This window comes from Microcaecilia unicolor, chromosome 5 (genome assembly GCF_901765095.1).
Source record: "Microcaecilia unicolor chromosome 5, aMicUni1.1, whole genome shotgun sequence".
Taxonomy (NCBI): Eukaryota; Metazoa; Chordata; class Amphibia; order Gymnophiona; family Siphonopidae; genus Microcaecilia; species Microcaecilia unicolor.
The window spans coordinates 6,538,303-6,559,574 of NC_044035.1; the positions used below are offsets into that span (position 1 = coordinate 6,538,303).

At 48.9% G+C, this 21,272-nt stretch overlaps 1 protein-coding gene across 3 annotated transcripts in view; it reads left to right on the forward strand.

Annotated features, from left to right (window-relative positions):
- The window catches only part of EIF3A (eukaryotic translation initiation factor 3 subunit A), a 155,231-nt gene that overhangs the window by 99,706 nt on the left and 34,253 nt on the right, over nt 1-21,272 (forward strand). For all 3 annotated transcript variants that reach the window (XM_030202628.1, XM_030202629.1, XM_030202627.1), the window contains exons 17-18: nt 5,884-6,065; nt 9,819-9,910. In XM_030202628.1, coding sequence (XP_030058488.1) covers nt 5,884-6,065; nt 9,819-9,910 — 274 coding nt within the window. The remainder of the gene's footprint in view (nt 1-5,883; nt 6,066-9,818; nt 9,911-21,272) is intronic.

Sequence of the window (21,272 nt, forward strand, 5' to 3'; positions counted from 1 at the left end):
TATTGTGTTCAGTACTGGTCTCCGTATCTCAAAAAAGATATAGTAGAATTGGAAAAGGTACAGCGAAGGGCGACGAAAATGATAGTGGGGATGGGACGACTTTCCTATGAAGAGAGGCTGAGAAGGCTAGGGCTTTTCAGCTTGGAGAAGAGACGGCTGAGGGGAGATATGATAGAAGTGTATAAAATAATGAGTGGAATGGATCGGGTGGATGTGAAGCGACTGTTCACGCTATCCAAAAATACTAGGACTAGAGGGCATGAGTTGAAGCTACAGTGTGGTAAATTTAAAACGAATCGGAGAAAATTTTTCTTCACCCAACGTGTAATTAGACTCTGGAATTCGTTGCCGGAGAACGTGGTACGGGCGGTTAGCTTGACGGAGTTTAAAAAGGGGTTAGATAGATTCCTAAAGGACAAGTCCATAGACCGCTATTAAATGGACTTGGAAAAATTCCGCATTTTTAGGTATAACTTGTCTGGAATGTTTTTACGTTTGGGGAGCGTGCCAGGTGCCCTTGACCTGGATTGGCCACTGTCGGTGACAGGATGCTGGGCTAGATGGACCTTTGGTCTTTCCCAGTATGGCACTACTTATGTACTATGTACTTATGTACTGTGGAGTGATACAGAGGCGTCGAGTGAAGGTGAAGAAGCACCATCATCGATCTCCTTCCATGCACAGTACCGAGAGCTCCGGGGAGCTGAGGGCGTCGGCACCCGAGAAGCGTCGGCGCCGGGAGGACCACTCACCCTCCATACAAGAGGTCCCGACGCGTCGGTCATCTGGCAGCCTGGTACCGGCTCTCGAGCCCCCTCAGCTTCTAGCACTGACTCCTGCACGGGCCCCCCAGCCTTTTCCGATGCAGGCTCTCGACGAGCGCATCCAGGCCCTACTTCCAGAACTACTGGAGGGGTTGCTTCGCCAGTCTGCCTCGGTATCGGGGGTGCTTGCGCCTTCCATACCGACTGCTGAGGCGGCATCTGGGCCATCACCTGTGAGGAGGTCCCCATCCTCCGGTACCAGCGTCGGCAGCCACCCGGGTCGATTCCCCCTCAACGTTGGTGGAGGAAGCTTCGCCGGAGTCCAGGCAGGGGTCGAATTCTCGATACCCCCCATGAGGTCGTCGATCTTCGTCGTCGACACAGGCTCGGGTTCGGGCTGCTCTTAGGGAGCTCTTGTCCGATACCGATGAGGAGCGCTCGTGAAGAGGAGGAAAACCCCAGATACATTTCGGAGAAAGAGTCGTGTGGGGTTCCCTCCGATCCTACTCCGCCAGTTGAGTGGAATTTCTCCACCTGAGAGTCTCACTTTCTCATCTTTTGTTTGACATTCCATTCCCTATGGAGGTTGTGGATGAGCCCAGGGCCGAGATGCTTAAGGTCTTGGATTATCCTCCGCCTGCTGAGGTTGCTATGGCCCCCTTGCATAATACACTGAGGGAAGTGCTTATGTGAAATTGGTCGTGCCCTCTTTCTAACCCAGTGGTCCCCAAAAAATCCGAGTCCATAGTGAGCCTGTAATTGTGAAGGCCCAACTTTCTCACGATTCCATGGTGATGGACTCTGCTCTCAGAAGAGCCAAGAGTACTAGAGACTATGCCTCGGCGCCCCCAGGCAGAGAGTCTAGGACCTTGAATTCTTTTGTGAGGAGAACGTATCAGGCCGCTATGCTCGCCGCCAAGATCCAAACATACCAGCTCTACACGAGCATCCACTTGCGGAACTCGGTGAGGCAACTGTCCAGTTTAGTTGAAGCACTTCCTCCGGAGCTTGCTGAACCTTTTCACCAGGTGGTCAGGCAGCAGAAGGCGTGTCGCAAATTTCTGGCCAGGGGGTCTTATGACACTTTTGATGTGGCATCCCGAGTAGCTGCGCAAGGTATAGTGATGCACAGACTCTCATGGCTGCGTGTCTCTGACCTGGATTAGAAGACCCAGCAGCGAATGGCGGATATTCCTTGCCGGGGGGATAATATTTTTGGAGAAAAAGTAGAGGACATGGTCGATCAGATCAAAAAGCATCATGATGCCATGGATTCTCCCGCCAGACGTCTTCTGCTACTGCCTCCTCTTCTAGGAGATTTTTTTGGAGGGAAGAGGAGTGCTCCCTATTCCTATAACAGGCGCAGGTACACTCCTGCTTCTCGGCAGCTGGTTAAGGCTCAGTCCCAGCATGCGCGTTCCCGTCAATGCCGTGCGCCTAAGGCCCCTAGGGCTCGCAGGGCTCCCCAGCAAAAGCAAGGGACGGGCTTTTGACTGGCTCCAGTGCAGTATAACCTTGGGAAAAGTGTCCGTGCCGGATGGCTTGCCGGTCGGGGGGAGGTTGATATTTTTTCACCAAAGGTGGCCTCTTATAACCTCCAACCAGTGAGTTCTTCAAATAGTCCGGTTAGGATACACTCTCAATCTGTATCCACGCCTCCAAATTGCCCACCGGGAGCTCAGTCCTTCAGCTCCCAGCACAAGCAGGTACTTGCAGAGGAACTCTCTGCCCTTCTAAAGGCCAATGCGGTCGAACCCGTTCCACCAGGGGAAGAAGGGCTGGGATTCTATTCCAGGTACTTCCTTGTGCAAAAGAAAACAGGGGGGATACGTCCCATCCTAAGGGCCCTGAACAAATTCCTTGTTCGAGAAAAAAGTTCAGGATGGTTTCCCTGGGCACCCTTCTTCCCATGATTCAGGAAAACTATTGGCTATGTTCTCTGGACTTAAAGGATGCCTATACTCACATCTCAATACTTCCAGCTCACAGGAAGTATCTTCGATTTCGGTTGGGGACTCAGCATTTTCAGTACCGTGTACTGCCCTTTGGCCTCGCATCTGCGCCCAGAGTCTTCACAAAGTGTCTGGCAGTTGTTGCAGCATTGCTACGCAGACTCGACAATTGGCTGGTGAAGAGCACCTCGGAGGCAGGAGCTCTACAGGCCATGAGGTTGACTATTCAACTGCTGGAGCTACTGGGATTTGGAATCAATTATCCCATTTTGTCCCGGTTCAGAAATTGGAGTTCTTTGGAGCTCTGTTGGACACATGCACGTCTCGAGCTTATCTTCCCCAGGCAAGGGCAGACAATCTCCTGGCCCTAGTGTCCTTGGCTCGAGCGTCTCAACAGATCACAGCTCGGCAGATGTTGACTTACATAGTACCGTAAAGGCGTTCGCCTAGTCCGGTAGAGAAACAAATACAAGGTGATGCTGTGGTTGAATAAGGTTCATGTGTTTCCGACACAGTGGGGATCGAGGAGAGGAAAGGGTAATGTAATGTCCATTACGAGCTTTGGTTTAGTTGTGTTGCAGAGTTCTGGCACTTATGTTGGGTCGGTAGGGTATGCCTTTTTGAACATGTTGGTTTTAATTAGATTGTAAGCTCTGTTGAGCAGGAACTGTCTCTTCATGTTCAAGTGTACAGCGCTGCGTACATCTAGTTGCGCTTTAGAAATAAGTAGAAGTAGACTTTTAGGGCACAGGGCCTCCACGGTTCATGTAATTCTCATGGCATGCCTACATATGAGATCAGCTCAATGGACCCTAGCTTCCCAGTGGTGTCAGGCCACGGGGTGTCTAGAGGATGTAATCCATCTCTCCACCGCATTTTGCAGATCCCTTCAGTGGTGGACCATTCAATCCAATCTGACCTTGGGACGTCCATTCCAAATTCCTCAGCCACAGAAAGTGCTGACGACGGATGCATCCCTCCTGGGGTGGGGAGCTCATGTAGATGGACTTCACACTCAAGGAGCTTGGTCCTTTCAGGAAAAGGGTCTTCAGATCAACCTCCTGGAGTTACGAGCAATCTGGAACGCTCTAAAGGCTTTCAGAGATCAGCTGTCCAACCAAATCATTCTAATTCAGACTTACAATCAGGTTGCAATGTATTACACCAACAAGCAGGGGGGCACCGGATCTCGCCCTCTGTGTCAGGAGGCCGTCCACATGTGGCTTTGGGCTCACCAACATGGCATGTTTCTCCAGGCCACTTATCTGGCAGGCGTAAGCAACAGTCTGGCCGACAGGTTGAGCAGAATCATGCAACCTCACGAGTGGTCTCTGAATATGGACGTCTGCAAGATTTTCCAAGCATGGGGCACCCCCTCGGTGGATCTTTTTGCCACTCAGATTAATCACAAAGTCCCTCAATTCTGTTCCAGTCTTCAGGCCCACGACAGACTAGCGTCAGATGCCTTTCTCCTTAATTGGGGGGCAGGCCTTCTGTATGCGTATCCTCCCATATGTCTAGTAGGGAAGACTTTGCTGAAACTCAAGCAGGACTGAGGAACAATGATCCTGATTGCTCCTTTTTGGCCTCGTCAGATCTGATTCCCTCCTCTTCTGGAGTTGTCCTCCGAAGAACCGTGGAGATTGGGGTGTTTTCCGACCCTCATCACTCAGACGAGGGGTCACTTCTACATCCCAACCTCCAGTCTCTGGCTCTGACAGCCTGGATGTTGAGAGCTTAGAAGTTGCCTCCTTGGGTCTTTCAGAGGGTGTCTCCCGAGTCTTGCTTGCTTCCAGGAAAGATTCCACGAAAAAGTGTTACTCTTTTAAATGGAGGAGGCTTGCCGTCTGGTGTGATAGCAGGGCCCTAGATCCGTTTCTTGTCCTACACTGACCCTGGTTGAGTATCTTCTACACTTATCAGAGTCTGATTTCAAGACCAACTCCGTAAGGGTTCACCTTAGTGCGATTAGTGCTTACCATCAACTTGTAGAAGGTCAGCCTATCTCTGGACAGCCTTTAGTTGTTCGTTCACATCTACCCGTTCAACTCCACTCACATTGGTTTCTGAGTTCCATCTGAACCAGTCTATCGTCTTGCCAACATTTTTTTCCCGTCCTCATACCCGCCCTGGTGAAGACAAGTTGCACACCTTGGACTGTACGAGAGCATTGGCCTTTTACGTGGAGCGGACTAAGCCCTATAGACAGTCCGCCCAGTTGTTTGTTTCTTTTAATCCCAACAGGAGGGGAGTTGCCATCAGGAAACGCACCATATCTAATTGACTAGCAGATTGCATTTCCTTCACTTACGCCCAAGCTGGGCTGACTCTGGAGGCCCATGTCACGGCTCAGAATGTTAGAGCTATGGCTGTGTCAGTGGCTCACTTGAAGTCAGCCTCCATTGAAGTGATTTGCAAGGCTGCAACATGGTCATCTGTCCACACATTCACATCTAACTACTGCCTTCAGCAGGATACCCGACACAACAGTCGGTTTGGGCAGTCGGTGCTGCAGAATTTGTTCGGGGTTTAGAATCCAACTCCACCCTCCTAGGCCCATTTATCTTCTGTTCCAGGCTGCACTCTCACCTAGTTAAATTTATTTTTAGGTCAATCTCTGTTACGTCCTCGCCGTTGCAAGGCCCAATTGACCAGTGTTCATTGTTTTGAGTGAGCCTGGGGGCTAGGAATACCCCCATCAGTCAGAATATTGAGCCTGCTTGTCCTCGGAGAAAATGAAGATACATACCTGTAACAGGTATTCTCCGAGGACAGCAGGCTCAACATTCTGACAACCCTCCCTCCTCCCCGTTGGAGATGTTATAGTTCTATTCTTTGCTTTTTACGAAACTAGTAGTGGCACGCTCGCGTCGCGGGCGGGAAGCCATTCGCACATGCACAATGTGTTCGGCCCGCTCGACGGCACGTTCTGGAGAGTTCTTTTTGCTTTTAAGTTTAGGTCTCCTGGGCTGCTGCGGATGACGACCCATCAGTCAGCATATTGAGCCTGCTGTCCTCGGAGAATACCTGCTACAGGTATGTATCTTCATTTTACCTGTTTGCAGGAGAAACGCAGAGCACACCATAGAAAGTTTAAACAAGTGTCTAGAAATATAGGTCTAGTATTTTAAAAAGTTAACTGAATTACTCTGCTGTGTATTCTGCAGAGCGGGAAGAGCGAGATCGTGTTGAGAATGAAAAGCGGGAGTCAGAAGAGCGCGAATATCAGGAGCGTATCAAGAAGCTGGAAGAGCAGGAGAGGAAGAAAAGGCAACGTGAGATGGAGATAGAAGAACGGGAGCGTCGCCGAGAAGAGGAGCGGAGGACTGGTGATGACCCATTAAAGAAGGTAAACGTGATTTTTCTTTATGCAGCCATATATTTCCTATGCTGCTGTTAGCTCATTTATTTACCAGGTTTTATATATCATCTTATTGTGCCAGCTCATTCATTCAGAATGGTTTACAAAAGGGCTCTTTAGCTTGGAGAAAAGACGGCAGAGGAGACATATGATAGAAGTCTATAAAATGAGTGGAATTGAACGGGTAGATGTGAATTGCTTGTTTACTGTTTCTAAAAATACTAGGACTAGGGGGCACGAGATAAAGCTACAAAGTAGTAAATTTAAAACGAATCAGAGAAAATATTTCTTCACTCAACATGTAATTAAATTCATTGCCAGAGAATGTGGTAAAAGCAGTTAGCCGGTTTTAAAAAAGGTTTGGATAACTTCTTAAAAGAAAAGTCCATAAGCCATTATTAAGATGGACTTGGGAAAAATCCACTGCTTATTTCTAGGATAAGCAGCATAAAATGTGTTGTACGGTTTTGGGATCTTGCTAGGTACTTGTAGCCTTGATTGGCCACTGTTGGAAACAGGATGCTAGGCTTGATAAAGGTCCTTTGGTCTGTCCCAGTATGGCAACACTTAATGTTTTTTTAAAAAAATATATTTTATTTTTATAAATCAAATATGCATAACATACTCATTTTATATTGGCACATTAACAACCCTCACCTCCCCCAATAAAGTTTATCTATAGCCATGTGTACAAGGCCAGTCTATAGGATCATATTTAAATCAGTAATTGTTTAACAAGATTTGACCGCATATTCCAAAATACTGGTGTAGAATAGCATAAAATCAAGGAAAGAATGCCATTGGTAATAAGACAGAATAGATCATGCACAACACACAGAAATTAAGCACATATGCCTACTGGTTTCCAGGGGCCAGCCCTCAGCTAACAGAGATTAGTTGAAGGCCTCTTGAGTGAGTGAAAATTCTGCAGGAAACAAAACACTTCTTGGAATCACTGTGGATTGAAATTCCATGTGTAAAGGGGAAAAGGATAATGATAGGAGTGTACTACTGTCCGCCAGGCCAGGATGAACAGACGGATACAGAAATGTTAAAGGAAATTAGGGACGCAAACAAACTGGGCAACACAATAATAATGGGTGATTTCAATTACCCCGATATTGACTGGGTAACATCTGGGCACGCTAGGGAGGTAAAATTCCTTGATTAGATCAAGGACAGCTTTATGGAGCAGCTGGCACAGGAGCCAACGAGAGAAGGAAAAATTGTAGACCTAGTCCTTAGTGGAGCGCATGATCTGGTTCGGGAGGTAATGGTGCTGGGGCCGCTTGATAACAGTGATCATAATATGATCGGATTTGATATTAGCTTTGAAGTAAGTATACATAGGAAATCAAATAAGTTAGCGTTTACCTTTAAAAAAGGAGACTATGATAAAATGAGAAGAATGGTGAAAAGAAAACCTAGAGGAGCGATTGCGAGGGTCAAAAACTTACATCAGGCGTGGATGCTGTTCAAAAGCACCATCCTGGAAGCTCAGGCCAAATATATTCCGCATATTAAAAAAGGAGGACGGAAGACCAAACGACAGCCGGCGTGGTTAAAAAGTGAGGTGAAAGAAGCTATCAGAGCTAAAAGAAAATGTTTCAGAAAATGGAAGAAGGAACCGACTGAAAATAATAAGAAACGGCATAAAGAATGTCAAGTCAAATGAAAAGAGAGGTGAAATTTGTTCTTGCCTGTTAATTTCCTTTTCTTGAATCCTCCTAGATCAGTCCACTACTCACCCCGAACTACTGTGTATTTGGGGGAATCTCTAGAGCAGCCATTCCCAACCCAGTCCTCGGGGCACACCTAGTCCCATCACGTTTTCAGGATATCTACAATGAATGTGCATGAGAGAGAATTTGCATTCACTGCCTCAATTGCATTCAAATCTAACTCATGAATATTCATTGTGGATTTCCTGAAAACATGATGGGACTAGGTGTGCCCCGAGGACTGGTTTGGGAATGGCTTCTCTAGTGAAGTCTCTTTTGCTCTCAGCTATGTTAACCCTTTTTAGCACAAGGGTTCTCGGCCCAGCGCTCAGGACACACCTTGCCAGTCAAGTTTTCAGGATGTTCACAATGAATATGTGTGAGATAAATGTGTATGTACTACTTCCATTGTATGTAAATCTATTTCTTTCATATTCATTATGGGTATCCTGAGAACTTGATGGCTTGGTGTGTCCCAAGGACCGAGTTGAGAACATTGGTTTAGGAGGTTCCATGTTTGTATGTATGCATCTTTTCTCTGTTTTATGTTTCATTTAACATTTGATTGCTAGCTAGTTAGTAGGCTGCATTACTCCTTATGCTGGTGATGTCATTGTAAAGTTCAGTTTCTCTGTCTCTACTGGAAATGCGGCATAGCCTGTTTAGTCTGGACTGGTTTTGCAGGTTTCAAGGAAAGGAAATTAATAGGAAAGAACAAATGTCATTATTCAATTTGGTGTCAAGTGAATACACTTGATCCATATGTGTGATTACAAATAAATAACTATGATTACTAGTATACCTGAAAGTTGAGACTGGCATATTCTGAGAATATCGATAGAAATCATACCTCATTGTAACTTGCCTCAAGCTTGGATTTGGTTTCAAATACAGGTCCTAACTTTGACCTGTATTTGAATTTCTTCAAAAATTCAGAGCTATATTCCTTAGATTAAAAAAATAAAAATCCTACAAGATTTTTCAATATTACTAACTACTAACTAACATTTCTAAAGCGCTACTAGGGTTACGCAGCGCTGTACAATTTAAACATAGAAGGACAGTCCCTGATCAAAGAGCTTACAATCTAAAAGACAAGAGAACAATCTAAAGACTGAACAATCTAGAGGACGAGTGAACAGTTAATCTGATAGGGTGGATAGATTGGGGTATTTTATATTTCTCGAGCGGTTAGGCGCCGAAGGCAGCATTGAAGAGGTGAGTTTTAAGCAGAGATTTGAAGATGGGTAGGGAGGGGGCATGGCGTATGGGTAAAGGAAGATTGTTCCAGGCATAGGGTGAGGCAAGGCAGAATGAGCGGAGCCTGGAGTTGGCAGTGGTGGAGAAGGGTACTGAGAGAGGGGCTTTGTCCTGTGAGCGGAGGTTACGGGCGGGAACATAGGGGGAGATGAGGGTGGAGAGGTAGTGAGGAGCCGCAGACTGTGAGTGCATTTGTAGGTAAGGAGGAGGAGCTTGAATTGTATGCGATATCTGATCGGAAGCCAATGAAGTGATTTGAGGAGAGGGGTGATATGAGTATATCGGTTCTGGCGGAATATAAGACGTGCAGCAGCGTTCTGAACGGATTGAAGGGGGGGATAGATGGCTGAGTGGGAGGCCGGTGAGGAGTAAGTTGCAGTAATCAAGGCGAGAGGTAATGATATTCACATAGAACCTCAGGTTTATTTAAAACACAGTGCATTTTCTGACAGAGGCACTGGGCCTTTATTAGCTCATAGGAAAATATGTTTCTTAACCATATGCTGGGTCTCTGAGGAAAAAGTGTTACCAGCATCACTATAGTATGTTTTTTGGGTTTTTTTTGTTAGTAATCCATCTAATGTATGTATATGCTGTAGGCCTGATCCTGATTTGATTTTTGACATCATGGTACCTGCAGAGAGATGACTGCATGAAAATAACTCTGTGCCCTGGAAGGCAGTGGGCTATTGCTCCTTTTTTTGTTCAATTTTATTTAAAATCCATTATTCTGACTTTTCTCTCTTTTTGATGACCGTAGGAATCATCTCGTTGGGGTGACAGAGAGCCTGAGGGAGGCTGGAGAAAAGGAGGTGAGGCCGATTCAGAATGGAGGCGCCCACCCCCAGTGAGGTAAGAACAAGTCAGGCTTTCATATGGATAGGAGATGGGAACGTCATTGATCAGAGGGACCCTGTCTGATCATTATTAGGCCCTGTATTTTTCTAAACACATGAATGTTAACACGTGTGGGACAGATGTTGTATTTTCAGGCTAACAGGCATGGGCTTGCCCTGGGATTGGTACTGTGGAATTTTGCTACTCTTTGGGAGTCTGTCAAGTACTTGTGACCTGGATTGGCCACTGTTGGAAGCAGTATGGCTGTTCTTATGCTCTTATGAAAAACAAGTACTAGATAAATCTTCCAAAAACATTAAGACAAGATAAGGGGACATTCCGGTGGATAAGTACTGCCATGCGAAGAAACCTGGGTTTGATTCTAAATTTTAAGAGACTACCGGGGAAAGAAAGAGACTGCCGCTCTAGATGCTGCTCGGCTTATCGCATAGGCTAATTCCTTTCTTATTTTACGCTAAATTACTCAATGCTTTTTTTTGACCAAGTAATCCGGAACCAATTTTAGAATATGTACGCTTCTAGTCGTTGAGCTAGCTGTTGATGGCCGCCAGGTAGGAGGCTCCGTGTTGAGCTCCGGAGGTCCTAAGATTAGGACTTACCAGCGCTGTTCAGCGCTATCCTGGACCGTCCTTGATCGAACCGGAACGGACCGAGAGGAAGCACTGCGAAGAGCTCCGCTGAGAACCGATCGAAGGGTCGGTTCCCAGTGTCTCGCAATCGCAGCGTGAACCCCAGGACAGTAGCCAAGGAGGGAATCGCTCACGGAGTCAGCGCCTCCTACTGCCTCGTGTCGCTGTACGGATCGGCGTGGCTGTATCAGCGCACAAGCAGGCAGGAGGTCGAGAGCAGCGGTGGCGGGGCAATCGAAGCTGTGCGGCCCAGGACCGCGCGTCCACGTGGCAGCCGTCTCGTTCCGCTGCCTGGTGACCGGCACAGCGTGGGAGTTTGAGGTAGGGTGGTGAGTCGGCGGAGGGCGGCCGGGACCACGCGTCCACGTGGCAGCCGTTCTCCCTAGCCCATCTGAGAGCCAGGAGACCTGGGCAGCTGGCCCTGGTGTTAATCCTGCTGACGTGGGAGCTTGGGGAGCCAGGTGTCCACAGGCAGCTGTTCCCTAGGACCTCATGTTCATGTCCCGTGGCCCTCACTGGCTCTGGTCCTGCCTGTCTGCCGCCTGCCCTCTGTCCTGGCTTGCTCTGGCCCTTCAGCCTGCTCCGACCCGGCTTGCTCCAGCCCGCTGCTCTGCTCCCTCCTGCTTCTGCTTGTCCCAATCTGTCTGTTCCAGCTTACTCGCTCGGGCCCTGCTACTCCTACTCCTGCCTGTTCCAGCTTGTTCCAGTCCATCCGTTCCAGCCCATCTGCCTGAGCCTGTTCCAGTCCATCCGCTCCAACTTGATCCAGGCCATCCGTTCCAGCTTGCTTAGTCCGTCTGTTCCGACTTGCTACAGTCCACCTGCACCTGCTTGTCCAAGTCCGGCTGTTCCTACTTGCCCCAGTACATCTGCACCTGCTTGTCCTAGCGTGTTCCAGTCCTGCAGTGCCGCTGTCTTCTGCTCCAACTTGATCCAGCTTATACCAGCCCATCTGGCCTAGCCTGTTCCAGCTTGTTCCAGCCCGTGTGCCAGCTCGTTCCTGCTCTAATGCTCCAGCTTGTTCCAGCCCATTCCAACCTGATCCAGCCCACTCCAGCTTGTTCCAGTCAATCCCTGCTTGCTCCAGTCAATCCGCCCCAACGTGTTCAAGCTTGTTCCAGTCCTCCTGATCCCAGTTTGTTCCAGTTCGCCTGACCCAGCTTCACCCGCTTGTTCCACTCCATCGGCTCCAGCGTGTTCCAGCCCGCTTGTTCCAGTCCATTGGCTCCAGCGTGTTCCAGCCCGCCTGATCCAGCCAGCGTGTTCCAGCTCGTTCCAGTTCTCCTGAGCCCAGCTTGTTCCAGCCCGCCTGATCCTTCCAGTCTATCGGCTCCAGTGTGTTCCAGTCCGCCTGATTCAGCTTCTTCCGGCTTGCCCCTGTCCACCGGATCCAGCGTGTCCAGCTAGTTTCAGCTGCCGATCCAGCCTTCCCCTTGCTGTCCATCGGCTCCAGTGTGTTTCAGCCTGCCTGACCCAGCCTCTCCTTGCTTACTCCAATTCTTCTGCTCCAGCGTGTTCCACCTCGTTCCAGTCTTCCTGATCCCAGCTCGTTCTAGTCTTCCTGATCCCAGCTTGTCCGTCTGCTCATCCTGACACAGTTCATCTGTTCCTGCTTGTTCCAGCTTGTCCATCTGTACCTGCCTGTTCCGGCTTGTTCCTGCTTGCTTCAGCTTGTTCCAGCTTGCTCCAATCCATCTGACTGTTAACACATCGAGTAACCTGCCTGCCTGCTTGCGAGCCTCTCAGCCATTGACTTACCTACCTGCCTGCTAGCTTATCAGCCATTGACTTATCTAATCGCCAACCCAAAACCTAGCTTCAAGCCCTATCTATCTGCTTAACACCTCAGTCATTACATAGTCACCCATTAACACCTGTTAACTGCTTATCACCTCAGCCACTATATTGTCACCTGTTACACCTCAGTCACCACCTATGGCCCCTGTCCATGTTCTCTTCCTTGCCCTGTCCCTTCCTAATCTCCTTTCCCCCCCACTCCCACTGTCTACCATTAGAACTACTCGCTGCCCTCCCACCCTGCCCGCCACCGCAATACCCTATTCACCTCCATCCCTCACCTTACCATCCCTCTTGTCCCCCTCCTTCCTGGCTCTCAACCTTCGGCACTTCCTTCCTGCCATTAACCCATCCCCTTTCCTCCTCAGTACACCCCGTCTTCGTCGCCTTCGTCGCCCAACCTCCCCCACCCTCCTCCGCACTCTCTTGCTCCTCCTCCTGCTATCCGCGGGAGACATTAACCCTAATCCAGGTCCCCCTCACCTGTCCCCGTCCTATCCTTGCGAACGATCCCGGGATGTCTCCAATCTCGTCTCTATTCCCCTCCTTCCCCCCTCCTCCCTCCCCTTCTCATGCGCCTTGTGGAATGCCCACTCAGTCTGCAACAAACTGCCTCTCACCCACGATCTCTTTATCTCTCGCTCCCTTCAACTGCTCGCCCTAACCGAAACCTGGCTCTCCCCGGAAGACTCTGCCTCCGTTGCAGCCCTCTGCCATGGAGGCTATCTCTTCTCCCACACGCCCCGCCCAATTGGCCGCGGCGGAGGCGTTGGGCTACTACTCTCACCCTCCTGTAGTTTCCAACCCCTCCACCTACCGCAGTCTCACTGCTTCTCATCCTTTGAAGCCCATTCCATCCGGCTATTCTACCCGCTACCACTCAGAGTGGCAGTCATTTACCGCCCCCCTGATAAATCCTTCCCTTCCTTCCTTACCGACTTTGATGCTTGGCTCTCTGTCTTTCTTGACCCCTCATCTCCGTCCCTCATTCTCGGAGACTTTAACGTACATGCTGATGACCTATCCGACCCCCATGCTTCTAAGTTCCTCACCCTAACATCCTCCTTCAACCTCCAGCTGTGCTCCACCACCCCTACTCATCGTGACGGCCATTGTCTTGACCTCGTCCTCTCCTCCTCCAGCTCACCCTCCAATTTCCACGTCTCAGCTCTTCCTCTCTCCGACCATCACCTGATCACATTCACACTTCTTCACCCCCCCCCCTCCACCCCGTCCAACTTTAACCACCACCTCCAGGAACCTCCAGGCTATTGACCCCTCCACCTTATCATCTACTATCTCTAATCTCCTCCCCTCCATCATGTCCTCCGAAACTGTCGACAAAGCGGTCTCCGCCTACAATACCGCTCTCTCCTCTGCTTTGAACACCCTTGCGCCATCCATCTCCCGTCCCACAAAGCGCACCAATCCCCAGCCCTGGCTGACTCCTTGCATCCGATACCTTCGCTCCTGCACCCGATCCGCTGAGCGCCTCTGGAGGAAATCTCGTACCCTTCCAGACTTCCTCCACTACAAATTCATGCTATCCTCCCTCCACTCCTCCCTATTCCGTGCAAAACAGGACTTTTACACCCAATTGACCAATTCTCTCAGCTCCAACCCTCGTCGTCTCTTCACCACCCTTAACTCCCTCCTAAAAGTGCCCCCCGCTCCTACTCCCCCTTCTCTCTCTCCTCAATCACTGGCCGACTATTTCCGCGACAAAGTGCAAAAGATCAACCTTGAGTTCACGACCAAGCCACCACCTCCTCTTCACCCTTTAACCCTCTCCATCAACCAACCTACCCAGGTCTCTTTCTCCTCTTTTCCTGAGATCACCGAGGATGAAACTTCCCGCCTTCTTTCCTCCTCGAAATGCACCACCTGTTCCTCTGATCCCATCCCCACCAACCTACTCAACACCATCTCCCATACTGTCACCCCCGCCATCTGTCGCATCCTCAACCTCTCTTTCTCCACTGCAACTGTCCCTGACACCTTCAAGCACGCCGTTGTCACACCTCTCCTCAAAAAACCTTCACTTGACCCTACCTGCCCCTCCAACTACCGCCCCATCTCTCTTTTACCCTTCCTTTCCAAAATACTTGAGCGCGCTGTTCACAGCCGCTGCCTTGACTTTCTCTCCTCTCATGCCATCCTCGATCCACTTCAATCCGGCTTTCGCCCTCTGCACTCGACAGAAACAGCACTCTCTAAAGTTTGCAACGACCTGCTCCTGGCCAAATCCAGAGGTCACTACTCCATCCTCATCCTCCTCGATCTTTCCGCCGCATTTGACACTGTCAACCATGATTTACTTCTTGCCATGCTGTCCTCTTTTGGGTTCCAAGGCCCTGTCCTCTCCTGGTTCTCCTCTTATCTCTCCCACCGCACCTTCAGGGTACACTCCCATGGATCTTCCTCCACTCCCATCCCACTATCTGTTGGAGTTCCCCAGGGATCTGTCCTTGGACCCCTTCTCTTCTCAATCTACACCTCTTCCCTGGGCTCGCTGATCTCGTCTCATGGTTTTCAGTATCATCTTTATGCTGATGACACCCAGCTATACCTCTCCACACCTGACATCACCGTGGAGACCCAGGCCAAGGTATCGGCCTGTTTATCCGACATTGCGGCATGGATGTCCAACCGCCACCTGAAGCTGAACATGTCCAAGACCGAGCTCCTCGTCTTTCCTCCTAAACCCACTTCTCCTCTTCCTCCACTCTCTATCTCTGTTGATAACACCCTTATCCTCCCTGTCCCATCTGCCCGCAACCTCGGAGTCATTTTCGACTCCTCCCTCTCCTTCTCTGCGCATATCCAACAGACTGCCAAGACCTGTCGCTTCTTCCTCTTCAACATCAGCAAAATTCGCCCTTTCCTCTCTGAGCACACCACCAGAACTCTCGTCCACGCTCTCATTACCTCTCGCCTTGATTACTGCAACTTACTCCTCACCGGCCTCCCACTCAGCCATCTATCCCCCCTTCATTCAGTTCAGAACGCTGCTGCACGTCTTATATTCCGCCAAAACCGATATACTCATATCACCCCTCTCCTCAAATCACTTCACTGGCTTCCGATCAGATATCGCATACAATTCAAGCTCCTCCTCCTTACCTACAAATGCACTCAGTCTGCGGCTCCTCACTACCTCTCCACCCTCATCTCCCCCTATGTTCCCGCCCGTAACCTCCGCTCACAGGACAAAGCCCTTCTCTCAGTACCCTTCTCCACCACTGCCAACTCCAGACTCCGCCCATTCTGCCTTGCCTCACCCCATGCCTGGAACAATCTTCCTTTACCCATACGCCATGCCCCCTCCCTACCCATCTTCAAATCTCTGCTTAAAACTCACCTCTTCAATGCTGCCTTCGGCGCCTAACCACTCGAGATATATAAAATACCCCAATCTATCCACCCTATCAGACTAACTGTTCACTCGTCCTCTAGATTGTTCACTTGTCTTTAGATTGTTTTCTTGTCTTTTAGATTGTAAGCTCTTTGAGCAGGGACTGTCCTTCTATGTTTAAATTGTACAGCGCTGCGTAACCCTAGTAGCGCTTTAGAAATGCTAGTTAGTAGTAGTAGTGATTCTTGGCTCAAATCTTCAGTTCCTCGGGTTGGCTGGGACTGGAGATGGCTACAGAAGGGATAGTCTGTCGTTGCACAATAGTGATTGAATTTATGATCTATGATACCAGAGTCCCAGAAATTCTTGATAAAATGCTTTCCCCCCCCCCCCCCCCCCCTCAGGACTGCCACTTCATAGCTGGGGAAAATAAGTTTGGAGAGGATATAGGATGGGGAAAAACACACCCAGGTAGTTGTTAAAGAACGTTTATGGCACTAGATCCCAATCCCTGGTTCTTATTGAGCTGGAAGCCCAAAAGAAAGGAACGGAAGGAAACTCCCAGTTCAAAAAGGGTAGTAGTACCATAAATACTTGTATAAGGATATATTAACTGTCTTTGATTGTAGCATGAAGTGTGGAGCCATGCAGTTAACATGCAAAAATGTGAAAGAGAAGAAAGGTTTACGTTTGATGCCATGTCTATTAAGATCTCTGTATAATAATGCGTTGTTTTTAAATTTACAAAAAAAATAACATGTTGAAATCTTGATAGTGTACCAAAAACTGAATTGTGGGGGCCAAGATGGATGCCTGTGAGTTCTACTCAGGTATTGGGCCACATTTACCTTTTTTTGAGATACATTATTTTGTTTAAAACTGTGTGTTTCACCCCACGCGATGGACAAAACAATAAACTAAAACTGAAAGTTTTCAGATATAGGGTGAAATCACAACTTTCTAGCAAACAAAATGCAAAACGCATCTCAAAAAAGATATAGTGGAATTAGAAAAGGTACAGAGGGGGGGTCACATGATGCTTTAGGGCAAGGCAGACGTGGTTTCCGCGATCTCCCGGGCCCCGACTCGATCTTTTAGAAATAAACCCTGCAAACTTCAGGTAAACACTGCCACAATTGTGGAATCGCGAGGGGAGATTGTATGGAAAAAATTTTGAACTCCCCGAACCAACCAATGGCGCCCAAAAGCTCCAAGAAAGAAAAAGAGAAGCCGAAACCGGCGGGCGGCTCGGAGGCGAGTCCGAGCACGCCGCCAAAAGACTCCACGGCTTTTTCGGCGGAGCAGCTGCGGCAACTGGCGGAGGTAGTTGGAGCGGTGGTCGAACCTAAATGGGACAAAATATTAGAACGCCTCGCGACGATGGAGGCGCTAATCACGGATACAACAAGGAGGACGGGCGAGCTCGAGCAGCGGGTATCAGCAGTGGAGGAGTCTCTAATCCCCAACGAGCAACAGCTTAAAGAGATCGGGAAAAAAATGGAGTCTGTAACTGAAAAATTGGATGAATTAGAGAACAGGTCTCGTCGAGCCAATTTAAGAATTGTGGGCCTGCCGGAATCGGTGGGTGCGTCGGTACTATCTTCAGTGCTGGAAAAATGGCTGGCTAAAGAATTTGCTTTATCAGACCACGCGGGGCCCTTATGTTTGGAGAGGGCCCACCGCGTGGGTAGACAGCAGGATGGACGACGCAACCCAAGGACAGTAATCCTGAAAGTACATAATTATGTACATAAAGAGGAAATTTTAAGGGGATTTCGGATGAAACGGAACGAAACTAAATTTGATGGCAACCAAATACTTATTTTCCAAGACTACTCTGCAGCTTTGTAGGAGAAGAGGAAGCTGTTTACACCATACTGCAAAAAGCTGCATGAAATGAATACCCAGTTTATGTTGGCTTACCCTGCAGTGCTAAAAGTCAAGGACAATGGTCAGTGGAGAACCCTTGGAACCCCGGAGGAGGCACAGAAGTATGTGCAACAACAGGAGCTGAAGGACCGGGACGCTGCAGGCAGTGGCTGAACTGCATATAGTCCAATGTACTGGGCTACTCTGACAAGGACTAGAACACTAAGTTGCAGGGTTGGTATATTGTTTAAACTGCATTAGGAGTCGGGTGCAGGGAGACAAGGAAAACCCCTGGGACCCATTTCAATGGGCGACACATGTGTGGGTTCAAAGGGAAGGGAGGAAGGGGGTGGAGGGGAGAGGGATGGAAGGGATAAGGGTGGGGGGGAGGGGGGAGAGGAGAGTGGGAAGGGGACTAGGTTAGTGGGGAGGGAGGGGAGGGAGGGGGAGAGGGTTACATGGATGTGCACTAGTGCTGTGGGAGTGAGTAAAGGTAAGAGTAGGGGGATATTAGTAGTGAATCATATGGTTGTACTGAAAACCCCTGCTCTGTATGGAAGTTGGATCCCTTGGGGGGAGGGGCTGGCCCCCGGGGATGTTGAGAATAGTAAATCTGTCACCCTAACTATTGAAATTTTGGCAACTGGCTGATTGTTCTCAGGTAAAAATAATCTCCTGGAATGTCTCTGGAATTACATCCCCGGTGAAACGGTACAAAATATTAACACAGTTGAGGCGCAGGGGTGCCACTATCGCTTGTCTCCAAGAGACTAAGCTCACGGACATGGAACATAAAAAACTAAAACAGCAGTGGGTAGGGGAGTGTTTTTATTCCTCTTCAGGGGGTAAGAAAAGTGGGGTGGCTATTCTAATTAAAAAGGGTCTCCCATGCCAGTTTAAATTAATTCACAAGGACGCTGAGGGCCGTATAGTGTTAGTGCAGATGAACTACCAGGGCCAACAGTATTATCTGTGCACGATTTACGGCCCCAATGAATATAGTCCAAGTTTCTTTCAAACGCTTACTGCCCTGGGCCTTCAATATGCGGACGCTCCATGGATCTGGGCGGGAGATTTTAACCAAGTACTGAACCCTGCCCTGGATAGATCTTCCCCTAGGGCTTTCCGGGGACCGGGGGGAGGGAAAGACATGGGAACGCTTTGCCATCAACTCCATTTGGTGGACCCTTGGCGGGTGCATAACCCCACCACTAGAGATTATACACACCAATCTAAAGTCCACCAAACCTGGTCGAGAATCGATTACATACTGATTTCCCAGTCTTGGTTCTTTAAGGTTCGGAGGGCTGAGATAGGCCCATTAGCTGTCTCTGACCACGCAATGATCTGGCTGGTTTTAGATCTGGCTGTAGGTGTAACAGGGGCGCGACCATGGAGATTTCCGTCCTTTTTACATCAAGACAAACAGTTCATTGAACACTTACAGACAAAATGGCAATTTTATGTTGACACTAACGCTGATACATGTGATTCTTCAATTACTTTTTGGGAGGCCTCTAAAGCTGTAATAAGAGGAGAGGTGATTGCTTTTCAAAGTGCTAGGGCTAAGAGAATGGCGGCAGGGGTGTTGCGCCTAGAAGGGGAGTACAAATTAGCAAAAAAAAAATTTATTGCTGATCCTTCTAGGATTCATAAAGACAGAATGGATGCCTCCCTGGTGGCGCTTAATTCACTTCTTCATGAACAAGCGCAGAGACACCTATCGGCGGGTCGCCTTAGGTTTCAATGCTTTGGAAACAAACCGGGTAGACTTTTGGCGAGGGTGGCACGGTCGAACATTCCACGCCAGTTTATCCCCAAGATTACCAACCAGCGGGGGTCGCGGGTTTCCACGCCACAAGCTATTTTGGATGGGTTCCGAGATTTTTTTGAGGATATGTATGCTACAGGGAACTGTGAACGTGGGCCTTTGTTGAGGGATTATCTAGACGATGCAGGGATGCCCAAGTTGAGGGTAGAGGCCCAACAGGCTCTGTCTAAACCACTCCAGGGGATAGAAGTGCAAAAAGTCATCAAGAAACTAAAGCTGGGGTCTGCCCCAGGGGTAGATGGTTTCTCAAATGAATACTATAAAATCATGGCACCCCAAATATATGGTCCTCTAATAGATTATTATGATGAAGTGATAGACCGGGGCTCATTTTCTAAGGGAGTAAATGAAGCACTTATTACCCTGATTCCTAAGCCTGGCAAACCACTGGACCAGATGGAGTCCTATAGACCTATATCCCTCCTCAATGTGGATATAAAAATTTTGGCTAGGATACTGGCCGACAGGTTGGCTGCCCATATTCCATCTCTGGTAGGGGAACACCAAGTGGGCTTTGTACGTGGCCGTCACGCAGTTACCCATGTGCGGAAAGTATTGTTGGCAACGGCCTATGGGCAGGCTACAGGGGACCCACTACTATTAGTGAGCCTGGATGCAGCCAAGGCCTTCGATAAAGTCAACTGGGACTATTTGTTCCAAACCCTTGAATATATTGGGGTGGGAGGGAGGCTTTTGGCTGCAATAAATACGCTCTATCGGGACACCACGGCACGGGTTCTGGTTAATGGACTTCGTTCGGACGCTTTTAAAGGGGAAAGGGGTACCAGACAGGGGTGCCCCCTGTCCCCATTATTTTATTGTACTTAGAACCCCTCCTGCGTACCATACTAAAAGATCCTAATATAAAAGGAGTAACATGTCGTGGGAAAGAAACAAGGGTACTTGCATTCGCGGATGATCTTTTTTTGACCCTCACTCAGCCTACCATCTCGGTCCCTCACCTGATAGAGGTCATAGAGGAGTTTGGGTTTTTTTCTGGTCTTACTCTAAATTTACATAAGTCAGTAGCTCTCCCAGTTCAATCTGTGGTGAGGGAGGAGTGGGTGGGAGACTTCCCGTTCCAATGGGCGGAGGGGGTGGTCAGATACTTAGGTGTGCTAATCCCATCTGATCTTTCCCGGTTAGCTGAGATAAACCTTGGTCCACTAAAAGATAAGCTAGTAACAACACTGCGGGGGTGGAGGGGGTTACCCCTATCACTACAAGGACGAATAGCTCTATACAACATGATCCTGTTCCCTAAGTGGACATATATTTTACAAATGCTCCCGCTCATTCTGAGTTGTAAAGAGGACACATGGCTTCAGAGACAGCTTAATGGGTTCCTATGGCAAGGAAAGAGAGCACGTATTGGGATCAAGACATTGATGCGGCCGAAAGGGAAAGGGGGACTAGGACTTTTGGACCTGAAATTATTTTCGATAGCCAGTTGTCTACGCCACCTGTCGGACTGGTTCCGATCCACTGAACACTTTTCATGTACTGGGATTGAGACTGCTCTGACAGAACCACTACACTTTGCATATTGGTTACAGGCGCCAACAAACCAGTTACCCCCTCTGGGTCCTTACAAATATAGTTTGAATCCTTTAAGAAAAACATGGCACTGGATAAGCAAAACCTATAAATGGGACAGATCGGTGTCGCCCCTGTTGCCAATCCGGGGTAACCTGGCATTCCCAGAGGGGGGGTCCTCGACCCTATTTAGAAAATGGTCAGCGCGAGGGATCCGGTTTCTATTTCAGGTAGTAACAGAGCAGGGGTTAATGAAACCGTTTCAGACCTTATGTGAGGAGTTTGGTCTGGAAGGGGGCGATACATTTGCATACCTACAGCTAAGTCATTATGTCCGTT